Here is a 15,751-nt window from a genome sequence, read left to right as displayed (position 1 = left end):
ATAGATAATGGATGGATGGATGTTCAAGGTGTCAGATATTTGTTCATTAGAAATCAAAGGAGATTTCACAGTGATGATCAAATCTTTATTCATTTTTGGAATTTACTGTTCTGTAGTAGGGCTGCAAGGTGGTTAGCACTGTTGCCTCACGTCCTGGTGAGGACACCCGGGAGCTTTCTGTATTCTCCCTATTCAGTGTGGGTTTTCTCTGGGTTCTCCGGCTTCCTCCCACAAGGTCCAAAAACATGTTGAGGTTAATTGGTGATTCTAAATTGTTCATAGGTGTGAATGTGAGTGTGCTTGTTTGTCTGTCTCTAAGTGTAGCCCTGTGATAGACTGGTGACCTGTCCAGAGTGTCCCCTGTCCTCAGCTGGGATAGGCTCTAGCCCCCCGCAACCGTAGTGGGGATTAAGCGGAGTATAGATAATGGATGGATGGATGTTCTGCAGTAATGAAACTGACTGTGCACTAATATAGCCAACAAAAAAACTTGAAGCTCAGATTGTATTCACTGAGGTTAAATGAACAAAAACTGACATGATTAAGGGATAAAAACTAAAAAGAAGCCATGAGTCTTTTTATTTTTTGTGAAGCTTGATGCTACATTTGTGTCATGAGGGTGTTATAACTATTTTCCGTTTCTAAACCAGATGCATAATTGCAACTCTGGTTATTCTGTTAATTCTAGTAAATCAAATTATAGTTCTCAAGTTTAGTTTTTAGGTATTTGTGCTTGACTAGAGTATTTCTATTTTGTGCTACGTCTTCATTTCGTCATTACATTTCAAATGTCAATATTTTGCTTTTTACTCCCATTAAAATGTACATATTGCAAAGTGACAGTTATTAGCTTTTTACATTCTAAATATGGTATATGATTAGTTAAGGAAGAAAACGCATTGTTGTAATTACTCAAGATTTCCTTGAGGAGGACCCATAGACCTCCTTTTTAATGTGCCCCCCAAGTGTTCAAACAAAAAGCTACACTACAATGTAAATTGTTATGAAAAGAACATGCTTATGTTGTGTTTATGAAATACCTGCAACATCAGACAGTAGCAGGATTAATATGAATGTCTCCAAAGTAGACAGGTGCATGGTTTTATGTCCACAACTCAGCTGTAACTTCATTAATTATTTATAACTATAAATTATTGAGACAAGATTGGTAGGGATCTTATGGTAAATGACGCTGTGTACTTCTCTACACCTCGGACAGGTGAGCTGACTCTTGAGCTCAGCTAAACTCAGTATTATTTTACTGTAAAAGTTTGATCTGTTTTCTTAAGTCTAATTATTTTTCTGTCATATTAATTTTTTTCTGTAGAGCAGTTTTTCCCTTACACAACAGGATATTTGCAGCAGTGACATTATTGTCACAATGCAACTTCTTTAATAAGTTAAGCAACTACCAAGTATGGCAGGCAGTACACATTTTATTACACCATGAGTTCCTCTTGTTTGATAAATTACTTCCTACTTACACATGGACAGAATAAATAAACTCTTGATGTGTCTTTGAGGTACAAGTATTTCTAACAATGTCCCAAGTTGAGGAGGCCTACAGGTTTTTCCTTCAGTCACAATCAGAAATGCTTTATTGATCTTTGAGGCGAAATTGCTGTTAGAATAGAATAGAATAGAATAGAACAGAACTTTGGTGCAAACCTCAGGGAAATTGTTACACTTCATTCAAAGTCTTAGAAATTTAAGCAATGCTAAAAATATCTAGATAAACATGAGTATGAAAAATATCGGTATAAAGTGTAAAATCTGCATTGTTACGAGAAAAAAAGTATACAGTGTAATTAATAATGGAGCTATATTTGTGTTATTGCTCAGAAAAGTAGTTATTGCACGTTGTTGAGTGTTAACTTAAGAAATGAAGGGAAAATTACACAAGTGCTTGCAGGTGAAACACAATGGGTCCAGAGAAATAAAGCAGCATGTCTTTGCAGGGACTGTTTTGAACAGTGGTCTCCCAAATAACCAACATACTTACTGTACCAGTGTTAGTATTTGCACATCAGATAATTAGTAACATTAATTGCAGTGCATAAAAAGCATAATAGGATTACAGAAATTAAGCTTTTTCTTTTGATTTTGTTGGACCACCCCAACCTACTTGGTCTCCAGATGTGTGTAGTGGCCCCTGGACCACATATAAACCAGGTGCTGAGCGCGCGGAGGGCTGTCGCCGCCTGCGGCTACCTCAGCTGACGTCTGACGTCTGACGTCACTGCCGTGCGTCGTGCCGTCGCCGGGAGTCTCCATCTGGAAAATCTGCTGGAAAAACAAATCTCGGACGAATATTACTAACATTCATCTATTCATAACCGTTTTTTTTTTTTTTTTTGTCAAAGCTACACGTGTCTCCAGGCTTGGTGGAGGAGGCAGGCTCTCCTGACCAGCGGCGTATATAAACTTGGCGGTACAGTATGGAGCACTTTGGGATGTTTTCGGTCGGAATCTGCCACCAGGAAGCCGAACAACAGCTGCTTTATATATTCAGCAGCTAGCGCCTACTTTGAACCTTCTCTCGGCATAAAGATCCGATTTTACTCCGCACAAGTAGGCGTTTGTTTTTCATCCCGAGTTGGTTTAACTTTCGGGTTAGTTCGTCGTGTTGTTCGTGTGTAGTTACGGAGCTACCAAGAGCCCCACGGTGCCTCGTATTAGCACATCGGAGACATGTCTGGGACCAAGTGCTGATGTTTCTACGCCGAGTTTAATCTAGTTTTTATCGAAAATGAAGTCGACCCTTGCTCCTGGTATTCGCCTTATCACGACTTTTTCTCGGGATAGTTGGTAAGTCTCCTGTTATGGTCCTGTCTTATTGTTCGCCACTCTCACCCTTCTGCTTCAAGTGTGTGTTGACTTATCTGCTCCTGCAAATGATTCACTCAGTCACGTCGATAAACACACATTCCGTGTATTTGTTTTCCAGCCAGCAAACCTTTTGGGTTCAATATGCAATTATCCAATTTTCTTTATCCTAATACCTGTTATAAACCTGTTATTACCGCTTGTTTTCATTAGGGTGTCTGTACCCAGACATCTAACGGGATCCTCTGTGGGAACAAAGAGCTACACCAAACTCCACTTAAAAAAATCCGCATTTTAGAGCTTCCTCCCTTATCCGCATAGATTTGACCTTTAACGAGTCGATTCTGTCTCGACAGATTTCATCTCAGTATCTCAAGTATCTCAGCATGTAAATCTGGCAGATAACGAGTCGCAACTGTTGTGGCAATTAGTTACATTTTGGATCATAATAATACAATTTTCTGCAAAAAGCTGACACAGTCGTGCCCGTTTTCACCCGAAAACACAGAATGAATGGAAAAAGCAATAATTATTGACTTACTTTTCTTCAATAACTGAACTGATTTACTACCTCAGTACAGTCTGCATAGGACTGCAACTAATGATTATTTTCACATTTAATTAATCTGTCGATATTTTTGTCAATTGCTGATTGGCCATTTGATTTGTACATATCACAGAATTAATAAATACCCATTATATGTTTTCAGAGCCCAAATTAATGCCTTTAAATTGCAGTTTTTGTTCAACCAGCATCATGTTTGAGAGGTTGAAATCATCTAACAGTTGCACTTTTTCTTGACATTTGACTGACAAGATTAATCAATTAGCAAATTTGTTGCCGAAAATAACTTGCAGTTTTTTTTTCATACTTTTTAACCAGCACCCCAACTAAATGTTGTACCTTTAATCTTCCAAAGAGCTTTAGTTAAACTGGACTTTTCCCTTTGATTCTTGTTTTACCTCATCCAAGACACCGCTTCAGTTCAGAACTGGATGAAACCTTATCCTTATCAAGAACCAAAAAGAGAAGTCCATTTGGCCTCTGCTAAAGCTCTTAGGAGTTGACCAGGAGGCCACACAGACATGCCTCAAATCTTATCTACTTTCCTTCATTGATATTTCCAGGAATCTGTTTGCTGCAAAATACTTTAATAACATCAGAGTGATGTTGAGGTCGTGTTAATTGAAGCAGTTTCTCACAGTGCTGTGACATGTTTCAAGTCTATGTGATAATAAACATAATGGCGAGCTAAAGAGCGCTGTCACTGTTTAATCATTAGATTATGAATTGCTATAAACATGGAGCTTCCTATCTGTTTGGGCAACAATCCTGCAATAAGTCATATCTATGTGAGGCTTGTTATGTTCAGTTTTTGCTGACCTTGATGGAAGAAGTATCAGATCCTTTATTTTTGTAAAAGTAGCGATTCAGCAATGCACAATGAGTCCATTTAAAGTAGAGCATTTAAAGTACAGAAATCTTATCAGCCAGAGGTTTTATAAGTAAATAGATCCCTGTGAGTGATATAGTGTTCCATATTATGTAACTGTTAATACTGATTCTGCTGTTATAGCTGGTCAGAGTGAAGCTTGTTTTACCTGCTTAAGGTCCATTTCACAGAGTCACAGATAAATCATAGTTTCATGATCTATTGGTATCAATCTGTGTTGTATTTTTTGTGAAATATTGCATGATTTCAGCTTTTTCTTGCCTCAAATTGACCACCGTACAACACAGATATCACGTGTGATTAGAGATCAACCCTTTGCCAATATTTATGTAGCCCTTACTTCTACCAAATCAGGTGTTGTTCAGCCTCAGATAAGGCCTGGTATAAAAACAATTGATCCATGACAAGTTTGTTCATGTTAACGTCTGTTTTTGTCGTTTGTTTGTTACTCGAGCCAACATATTGACATCAGTGGAATGTTTTACCAATAGATTTTTCATTTTAACAAAGTCTCATGACATACATCTCATATTTATCTTTGCTGTCTGTATTTCTCGTCCTGTTTTGCACAATATAGAAAATAAAGAGGATTTAAACCTGAAACACCAGTATTAAAGTCACCGTGTTAATTTGAATTTGTTGTTTTGCAGGTATCGTGGTTTCATTCTTTTACTCACCTTCCTCTTCTACACGGCCTACCATCTGTCGCGGAAACCGATCAGCATTGTTAAGGTGACTGGGACATTTCAACTTCTTTGTATCTCTAGTGTTGGCAGGGTTCCTGCAGAATCAAATGGGTCAAATACAATTTGTAAGATGCTCTGAGAGATCTGTCGTTAAAAAGTCACGAGTGTCTACCTTGTATTCATGTTGCTCTTTCTTTGTTCTAGCTAACTGCTTGGCAGAAGAAAAAAAATAGTGTCGAACTTTAATTAAAACATGGAATTAGAAAAAGAGCAGTTAGAGCCTCATTTAGCTTCAGTGGATCTTGAGCTTGATTGCAAGTCGTTTTCTAGCCTCATTAAAGAGATTCAGCAGGGAGATATTCCATTTGAATGTCTTATTCAGAGAACTTGACAAAATCTTTATCTTAATAGTGATCAGCCAAGAAAAAGCCAGTGGATTGCACATATTTCTGACATTAAAAGTTTAGACAATCACAGTGCCTCATGGAGGGAGCAGAAGTGAATGTCTGTTTTAAATAATTTAGATTAGATTAGATTAGACTGCACTTTGTTTTTCATCACAGATGGGGAAACTCACTTGTTGCAGCAGTATGGATACAGGAAAGAGCACAAAAGAAAGTAAAAGGAAGAAAATAGAATAAATAAACTATAAATGGGAAGAGCTGAGAAATGCAATACAATAGAGCTATATATACACACACACACTATATACACTATAGATCCATATAATGGATACTATGAACTTAAAAAATATAAAATAAATAAAATATGATACATAATAATGTATATTATACATAATGCAATATGGAGAGAAGACCTACAACATGTTGTAGATTCTGGCAGTGGTTGGGATGAAGAACCTGCGGTAGCGCTCCTTCTTAAACCGCTTGTACCAAATCTTCACTCTTCCAATTACCCAAATGTAGCTTCAATTAAAGATTTTCTGTCTCCTGTGAATTTACTCCCATCAGATTTATTAAAGCAGGTCATTGAGCTCAGATCTCTCAGGGACTTCCATCTGGCTCTGTTAAATATGTAGACGGCAGCATCACCCGAGTATCACATGATGCAAACATGTTGAAAGGACTGTTTTCACTTAGTGTGACTATTTAGTGATGTTCTTCGCTGCCCAAAGTGCTCTGTCTGTAGCCCTTTTTGAACTATAGCTAAGGGCTAATTTCCGGTTCCTGTAAGACATCCCTCCTCATCCAAATGATCAAACTGTTTTTGATCAATAACAGACATGAGACCAATCCTCCAGTGCACTGCACTGAATGCTTTTGATACTAAGTGCCCTTCACTTGCTGCCAAATTTTGCTAGATGCCTTTACAGCTACATTTTGTTTGATGAAGTGTAGGTGGTCTTGCATCATGTAATAAAAGGTAAAGTATTATGGCAATTAGTACATTAAAGAAGCGACATTTTTACTCAGAAGTTCTTGCATCCCATGTATAATAATACCAGCATTGAAACACCGACGAGTGACTGTTTCAAGTTGAATTTGGCACTTATTTGCTTGGAACTTATCTTTTCATTGCTTAGTCCGAGTCATTTCACCTGCTTCCTTCCATGTTTTTCTCTCCAACAGAGTGAACTTCACAGAAACTGCTCCACAGTCATTCGACCAACAGACCTCAACATAACCAATAATGCTACCTGGTGCGACTGGCAGCCCTTCGGTGAGTCCTTCCCCAGCCATCATCTGGAGTCAGTTTGGAGTTAACCAAAACTGAACATGCAGAAAAATGCTGGCATACACATGTTGAGGAAATTAGGGAACTTGGATTATATATCAGCAAATATTTATGTAGGCTCAGATGATGTTAGCTTTGGTGTGCCATGTAAAAGCTGTTTCAAATAGTTACAAAACACTTGTATTGATGGTAATGTCATACATTTTTGAAATATAGAAATGAAATAGTGATATTATGCTGGTAATATATTGTAATAATCTAATACTGTAACATTTTGTGAAGCCAGTGAAGTTATTGTTAGACTCTCGCTCCACCTCTCTACACTCTTATTTTGTGTGTAAATCATTTGTCAAAAACAGACAAAACACACAATAAAAAAAAGTTTAATTTTTTTCCCTTGTTTTTCTATATATTGCAAAACTATGTTATCATAAAGTCTTTTGGCAACAATGATTCTGTTGTAAAAATTTATATTGTTACAGCCTTAATCCCAAATTATTACTTCTCATGAATCCTGAGTACGTTGTTCAAGGTTTTCTGATGAAATGTTCTTCTCGAGACTGAAAAATGCTTGATGTTTCATACAATGCAGTAAACAAAGGAAAGGGAGGAGCTGGACATAGCTGAAAAAAAACAAAACCAAAAACTAAGTGTTAATCATTGTGCAACAACTATAGAATCAAGTGTCAAAGTTTTCTGATTGTTAAGTTCCAAAACCACAGTTTGGGCCACATTTCAAGTGTTCTATAGCTTCTTGTTAGCATTAAATGGTGACATATGTGTATTTTGTGTTTGCTGACCACAGTGACAGTGTTGTATTAAGACTGTAAACAGCTGGTTCTGTGTCTTCAATGTGGAATTTGGACTCAGCAGCTTTCTCCAGTCTGTCGTTACTTTATCACAGCAAATCTGACCTGCTGTGTACGTAAAGGACAGAAAGTAGGTGGGCTGTTTGATTAACAATCTAGAGAGATCAATTTTTTCCTTGGTGTCTTTATTGATGGTCAATGTGGAACTGTAGAAATAAACATCTTGTAAATGTTTACCGGGCAACAAAACCAGCTCCTTTTCCTCTTTTTTTAACGTTTTTAACACCTCCATGGTAGTTATTTTTTACTAATCCTAAGTGCTTCAGAAGAATAGACTAATTATCTTAATGTTAGAATTGGCAAGTAAAGTGGCTCGACTTGTTGGTAATTCATTTGCAGTGTTACTGCCTGGCCTGTATTTTCCTGTTCAGTTATTTGCATTAGCGGCGAGAATTACTGTCCTGACTTTAAATCACCTTCAAGGAATGGCTGGACATTTTTGTAAATGACTTCTGGTGTTAGATGAAGTGATTGATTCTCCTTTAGAAATGAAGCTACTTTGAACAGATTATGTATGTCTGTGAAGATTCTCAGTCATCCAGGTCATGGTTATTCTCATAGTTTAATCGTAGCAACTGGACTTGCTTGAGTTTCTTGAAGACATTTCACCTCTCATCCAAGAGGCTTCATCAGTTTTGACTATCTAGTTGGGAGTTCCACATACTTATATCCAGAACTCTCCCCAGGACAATGAAACCACATTCACATCTAGCCACAAAAGACCTTACCGAACCCCTTTGTGGCAGGGGGAGCACTAACAACTCGCTTCACAAGGGGGAGGAGCGACAAACCACCAACTGAAAACGAAACTCAGGTGTTAATGGCTCCTTAAGGCTATAAGTATTTGGAACTCCCAACAAGTCAGTCCGAACTCTGAACTGATGAAGCCTTTTGGATGAGAGGTGAAACGTCTTCAAGAAACTCAAGCAAGTCCAGTTGCTACGATTAAACTACGAGAATATCAGACTATGCTGTTTTAATGGCTAGCTTGGTGCTGTTTTAAGAAAACAAAACCACCTGCAATCAACTCTAAAGCTCCCTAATGCTAATCTTGTTTTGTTCATTTATACAAAAAACTATCTCCTAAAATGATAATTCACCATTTGGTGGAAGGATTAGGGAGGCTATTTTCTGATCGGGTGCAATAACTTTTTGTATCTCTGCTTATTTTATCATTCTGCTCGGGGCCAAGAAACAATCCAGCACCCACACACATGTAGAGATGAAATAAACAAGCTGTTGTTTGCTTGTAGACTTCAAAGTGGCATCAGTTTTAACCCTTCCCCAGAAAGTAAATACACATATTTCACAAAATGTGTTTGAAAGCCTTTTGAAGCCAGAGTCCAGCCTCTGTGTTCTGACTGACACCATGTATGATGAACCCCCTAAATTCTTTTATTCCATGTATATGATCTTCAAACTTCATTTAAAGTAATGTTTAATGATATGGGACAGTTAACCTGCTATTCTTAAAATATTGTCACATTTTTGTCGTATAAATGCATTATGGGAAAATGTGTTTTTCTCATCAGCACAGAGAACATGAGTTTAATTTCTGGACTTGTTATTCTGTTCATCTCCTGCTAGTTGTGATATGGAGGAAAACCCTGAGAATTATAAATGCTGATATACTGACGAGTAACTATTTCATCTGTATCCTCTCTGCAGACCAGGACAACTACCAGACGCTGTTCGGGGTGCTGGATAACTCCTTCCTGGTTGCCTATGCCATCGGCATGTTTTTCAGGTGTGTATGTGCTGCTGAATCACATTGTGAAGTTTTTACCTGACTTTGTCTGTTATACTGAGCCAGAATCATTTCTTGTGTTCTCAGTGGGATATTTGGGGAGCGTCTGCCTCTGCGCTACTACCTGAGTTTTGGGATGCTGATGAGTGGATTGTTCACGTGTCTGTTTGGCCTCGGCTTCTACTGGAACATCCATTCATTAGGTTACTACGCCTTCATCCAGGTAAACTCCACAAATGCCTGCTTTGTTCTCTGACTGGTTGTAAACAAGAGAGGCCGCTTGTTTAAAGGTTGTCCTGCTCTGTTTTTATTTTGATCACAAGCAGCGGTATCATTGGGGCAGTAATATCTGCTAACCAGTCATTCTCTTTTGTCCAATCAACACTTCAGTGCAGCAAAATATATCAACAACTACCACACATTTGACCATGAAATTTATCAGATATACGTTGCTAATTTCAAAGCTGTAATTGGTTTAAAAAAAACAAAAAAACATTGCTTTGGTTAGAGGTACCCTGATCCATAGTAGCACTAAAAAAACGGTGTTTTCTAAATTGGTCCCTGGTAAGTTTGTATCATGAACAAACATGAGGATGCACATGTATGTATGTACATGAGTATATGGGTGACTTAACACGCATTTCTGTCGCTGGTTTCGTGCTTCTAGCAGGTTTTTTCCTGTCTCAGATTGGACCTTTGGAGGTGACTACACATAATGATAAGCATGATTGGTGGAGACAATGAGTCTGTGTTGCCTTATTGAAGAGAAATCAATGCAGTTTCCTCTTATTTCTGACAATTACATGAACAAAAATGCCTATTATGCATGAGTAAATGAAACCCCAGTTAACAAAACTGTTTACAAAATTGATTTGCTATTTTTATTTTGAATTCCTGTCATTTTGGTGCTGGTGAATTTCATTTGGTGCTGCCCTTAACCTCTGTCTTGCACACAAACATTTGTGTACAAGAAAACCAACAGGGTTAATATTGGTTCTCTGTTTTTTTTTACATTTATTTTTTCAAATATATTTTTACATTTTCTAGATCAAAGAAATAATTAATTAATTGAGAAAATGATTCTCATTTTAACCAGTCATGAAAATAGTCATTAGAGACAGACTGTCCCTTTAAACCTTGCACAGAATTTGGAAACTGAATGACTCTTGTCCATTTAGCAGGCAGAAATGCTGCATAAAGCAAAATTGCATTAGGCATGAAAAAGGGGAAGCACAAAGATCAGATGAGCTGTTTCTTGCTGACCAAAGTCATTCAAACACACACCGGCCGGGCTTAAGTGGTTTCTTCCACTCTGGGCACACTCAGTCTCTCAAACAAAGGCGTTTTTGGAAGAGTTTTGTTTTATTTAATTGATTTAAAAGCAGTTTTCACCACTAATAATCACACACGTGTATTGATAAGAAAAAAGATAGAAGATATGAGCTGTAACTGATACCAAAGTAATTATTGGCTCTGCTCAGAGGCCTAATTCCATTATTGATTCCTGACTAATTTTCTGCGTAGTGGGAAAAAAGCAGGCCGACACAGGTTTTAGCATCAACACAACTGTTTCATCGACTGAGTCAGTTGAGACACAGAGTAGAAAATAGGCAGGCATGTGACTCAAGTGTGCAAAAATTCCACTGTTGAACTGCTAGAACCAGTTCAGTTGCACAGCCTGTTTCTGCCTTCAGCTCTGCATCAGCTGCAAACCTTTCACAACAAATTTTATGACTGCAAAGTGATTCTTTGCTCCTCATTTTCCCTCCAAGGGTTTTTTTGTCTGATGGTCAAGTGGCAAACAATCCGTCATTACCTAAAATGAATGAAATGAGAGAATATGTGTACAGCATACATTTTCAAAAAAGTTTTTCACTTGCTAGCCGACCCTTGGTGCTCAGTTGAGAAGCAGTGGCACTTATACATAAGGGTGTCAAAAACATGAAATTACTGCAATCAGTCATATGAAAGACATTGCAGCCAAACACGGTTGTCACCTTTTTTTGTGAAATGAAGCCGCACTGCTTAGACATGCGAATTTGACGCCATTGTTTTGCAATGTGCAACTGCCAGAAAATCATGCCGACCTTGATAAGTTTGGAAGCATATTTTACAGAAGGATCACATGAATTGGAACAGGTTCTCAGTAAGAATATCTCTGTAGGAGTTGATGAGCTCAAAAATAAGTTTCTGAGACTGTGTACTTTCTTCTCCTGCACCTGAAGGCTACTAGTGATGATGAGTAATGATGATGCTGCCTTATGTTTGTTTGTTTAGTCTGTAGAATGTCAGAAAAAACTAACAGAAGAACAGAAAATGCTAACAGTTTTCCAGAGCTGAAAGTAAGACTTGAAAAGTCTTTAAAATCCTTTTGTTGTGAACCAAAGAAACTCAATTTAGAGTTATAGAAACACAGAAGACCTGCAAGTACTAATTTGAGAAACTAAAACCAGCAGATATTTGATGTTTTGCCTTGATAAATTACAGAAACAACCAATTGGTTCATCTAATTTTCTCTTGATTGACTAATCAGTTAACTATTTAATTGTTTCACTGCTGTTATTTTTAAGCAACCTTAGTTTAATGGCCAGTTTGTCCGACTAATAAAATATATACGATCTCCTCATCCAGCTGAAATTGCGTTCACTCATATAAAAATATTTTTAAAATAATGTTGCATTCTTTATTTTTACTTTTCTAGGATTAGAAATATTGTTCAAAATGAGCTTCACTGATTCAAAAGTCTGCTGAAACAGTGCACGTTGCTGTTGAATAAATGAAAGTAACCTTTTTCCCAGTGGTTTGTGGTTCGTTCATGACTACAGTGCTGTTTTGTAGCTTCGAGGTGTCAGATGAGTTTCACACCATCATGTGACTCTTCCCTGTGGTCACATTCCAGCTGTCAATTTGCACCCACTGAAAAAATTATATTTAGATTACATATGTATAGTATACTGTATAGATTGATCATGCTATGAATAGTAGTACCTCAAACATATACCCAGTAGATTTTCTATAAGTTTATATTTTATAGGAAAGAATTATTTCTTTAAACTCAGAGGATTTTCATCGATGCTCTCAAGAAATCACTCATTTATTGTCTTGATTAACAGCCCTTTTACTCCATTGCAGGTGTGATCACTGTGAGCTCTGTGGGTCAGTACAGGCCTTATTTATCATCACGTCACCCTAAAAATGTTAGAGACCTCATGGTGGCTTAGTCAGACTCTACTCACACATATCACATGACTCTGAGCTGCATCACATGACTGCACAAGCATGTCTGGGCTTCTACAGGTTTGACGTGGGAATGTTAGGAATCACTGCTCCATTTTATTTGTGGTGTTTTACTTGAGTAATGGGGCTTTAATGTGTTGAGTTAACACAGGCTGGTTTCTGTCTCTGTTCATTTCGTTCTGCAGGTCATGAACGGCCTGATGCAGACCACCGGTTGGCCTGCAGTGGTGGCTTGTGTCGGCAACTGGTTTGGAAAGGGGAAGTGAGTAAAGGAGTGCAGTCCTGCTGACTGTGCATTGTTTAATGCTTTTCTTGTTGCTGGCTGACTCACGCACATTTGTCACGTTTTGACAGCACAATGAAACCATCTCCGATACAGCTCAGACCATATCGTAAACTAAACGGCCCCTTTAACTCATGTTGAGGCTCATAGACTGGTCGAACTGGTTCTTACTGCAGCATAACTACACAGTAGGCCAACAACCATCAGACTGACAAAAGATGGTTTTGTGAACAGTAGTCACATGTCTGAATGGGTCCCACCCTTTTCAGTTGCTGGTCTACAGCTATGAATTGTGTTTACATGCACAAAAGAAATCTCAACTTCTCATCAAAATGAGGTTACAGAGAAAATTAGACGACACGTTCACATTCACTCTAGCTGGTTAGTATGAAAGTATAAATGTTTTGAGACACATTCTGTTACTTCAAAAATAAGATTTTTAGTCTTTACAAATGCCCAATCAATCACTGAATAACATTTGCACAACATTTCATAAAATCTTTTCAGCTAGAGTGTGATAAAAAAGATCAGTACCAATCTCAGGTCTGTGCATAAAAACGGAGGGGCAGCTACCAGTGAGCTGTTTTATTATTAATTAGTTTAAGTTAGTCATTTAGCTCAAATCATCAATAATGGTAAAAAAAAAAAAACAACAACTGTGCAGAGTTAAAAATTATGTCTTCAGATGTTTCTTTGAACCAAAAGTCCAAAGATATTCAATTTATTACATAATTTGACAAAGAAAAGCAGGAATTCTCTCATTTCAGAGGCTGATTATATAGAATGTATGAGATGATTTCACTGTTTGGTGTTTCTGGGCGGCTGTGGCTCAGGTGGTAGAGCGGTTGTCCTCTGACCGTAAGGTGGTTCGATCCCCCTCCACAGTCGAAGTGTCCTTGGGCAAGACACTGAACCCGAAGTTGCTCCCAATGGCAGGCAGCACCTTGCATGGCAGCTCTGTCACCATTGGTGTATGAATGTGTGTGTGAACTGGTGAATGAGAAACATTGTAAAGCGCTTTGAGTGCTGCAAAGGTAGCTATATAAGTGCAGCTGCTTGATATGATATGTTTGAAAATGTCTGACATCATCAATCTACTAAATGTGTCCACAAATACATCTACAGGAAGCCTCTGAAGCTTCGTCGTTAACGTTGCCCTTTGTTTGTTTAATCTGCACAAGCACAAATGTAGGTGGAACATGTGTTGGGACTCTTGTGAAGAATTAACAGTCAGAAGCTTCAACCTTGTGCAGATTCATGCAGACTTGTCTTCACTGTCAAATTAACAGATTTCAGACCATTGTACCATTACAGAAACATAACCAGTGCTCTGTTTAAGAAACTGCACTAAAGTCAGAGATGCTGAACATAAATACTGAACAGAAGGGTACTCTGTTGCTGCACCAGGACTAAATCTCCCTGTTTAAGGTTCTTTTAGTCAGTTTTGCTTTTTGTTTTTGCATATAATTAAACAAACTGCCATCATGTAGTTCCTAGGATTCGTTCTTTTTTTTTTTTATCCACAGACAGATTTTAGCTAGCAAGTTTCCCCTGTCATCTGATGTTCTAGTAACTCCAGCTCTGTAATTACCACATAGATCGTTTTTAATCACTATTGGCAAGAAAGCAGATTACTTCTTAAATGTGGCTGACAGCTAATAAAGAGAATTGTTCCGGATTTACATCCTCAAAAACATTGTAGTAAAACCCCCAAAAAGCAGACTCTCAATCTGTATTTCTGAAGCAAGACCCTTAATTCTTGTTAACCAGCAAAAGAAGCAGCACCATGAAGAGATGTGAGAACTCATGTCCTTTTGTGTTGTGACCATTAGGCGTGGGTTCATCATGGGAGTGTGGAACTCCCACACCTCAGTAGGAAACATCTTGGGCTCCCTCATCGCTGGAGTCTACGTCTCCACAGAGTGGGGAATGTCCTTCATCGTCCCTGGACTCATCATCGCCTCCACCGGGATCCTGTGCTTCTTCTTTCTGGTTGAGAGTGAGTTTCTGTACATCGATGAACTCTACACTCAAAGGTCTTTGACAGGGTCATTGGAAGTCAGAGTTAGATCAGTTTCATGTCTCATTACACAGGCAGATCAGAGGCTAGTTTAGCGTAGCTTAACTAGCAAAGCACTGAGACTAGAGGCAAATAGGTTAATACATTACTCAAAATTGTCATATTTACTGTGTTTTCCTCTGTCTTATTCAGAACCCGAAGACGTGAACTGCACTCCCCCTCAGCATCATGTAAGTTATAACAGAAACATTCATTTCACCTGATTCAGAATCTGTAAGGCGGCTACTTGAACAACGTGCTTGTGTGTCAGAATGAACAGGAGAGCGGTGAGACGGAGCCTCTGCTGCAGAACGCCGACCGAACTATCAACGGTGCCATTTCCACTGAGCCTCAGGAGATCGTTGAGGAGCACAGTGAGGCCATAAGCTTCTGTGGGGCTCTCAGAATACCTGTAAGTGCAAACCATTGCTCAGAAATGTTGTGTTTTTAAAGTAAATTTTATTTCAGAATATGTAAAATGAGGACATTGTGTACTTTAGCACCATCTGGTGGTTTTGTGAAGAACAACAGTGTGGTCTCCTGAAAACAAAGCCTCATGATTTTAAAGTTTCCTTAAAATTAAAAATACACTCATAATATTCTTAATTTCAACAAAAATCTATGTAATCAAGTTCTTTAGCATATTACAATGCAGTTTTCAGAGACACTAGAGCCACATATGAGGTTTCTTCAAGCCTTTCACTGCCTTGTCTGGTTTAATAAACACTACTACAATCTCCAAAACAAAGGAACACACACAATGAGTGAGTTTTCCTTTTCATAGAAGACATGCTAATATGGCTCAGTATGAAAAGTACAGATATTAAAACATCCTTAAAGCTAATTATGGCTTAATTTTACTTCACAGCTTTGTTTTTAGGGCTGTAGTGTTGCT

At 38.1% G+C, this 15,751-nt stretch overlaps 1 protein-coding gene across 1 annotated transcript in view; it reads left to right on the top strand.

Annotated features, from left to right (window-relative positions):
• The first annotated feature begins 2,253 nt into the window (after positions 1–2,253).
• The window catches only part of slc37a2 (solute carrier family 37 member 2), a 19,954-nt gene continuing 6,456 nt past the window's right edge, over positions 2,254–15,751 (top strand). The window contains exons 1-10 of the mRNA XM_008285925.1: positions 2,254–2,808; positions 4,931–5,012; positions 6,556–6,646; positions 9,199–9,277; positions 9,365–9,500; positions 12,700–12,776; positions 14,630–14,796; positions 15,010–15,047; positions 15,128–15,268; positions 15,340–15,357. Of these exons, the coding sequence (XP_008284147.1) occupies positions 2,750–2,808; positions 4,931–5,012; positions 6,556–6,646; positions 9,199–9,277; positions 9,365–9,500; positions 12,700–12,776; positions 14,630–14,796; positions 15,010–15,047; positions 15,128–15,268; positions 15,340–15,357 (888 nt within the window). The 5' untranslated portion in view covers positions 2,254–2,749. The remainder of the gene's footprint in view (positions 2,809–4,930; positions 5,013–6,555; positions 6,647–9,198; positions 9,278–9,364; positions 9,501–12,699; positions 12,777–14,629; positions 14,797–15,009; positions 15,048–15,127; positions 15,269–15,339; positions 15,358–15,751) is intronic.

This window comes from Stegastes partitus, unplaced genomic scaffold, assembly GCF_000690725.1.
Source record: "Stegastes partitus isolate 25-593 unplaced genomic scaffold, Stegastes_partitus-1.0.2 Scaffold423, whole genome shotgun sequence".
In the NCBI taxonomy this organism is placed as follows: domain Eukaryota; kingdom Metazoa; phylum Chordata; class Actinopteri; family Pomacentridae; genus Stegastes; species Stegastes partitus.
This window is presented reverse-complemented; position numbering and strand designations above follow the sequence as displayed.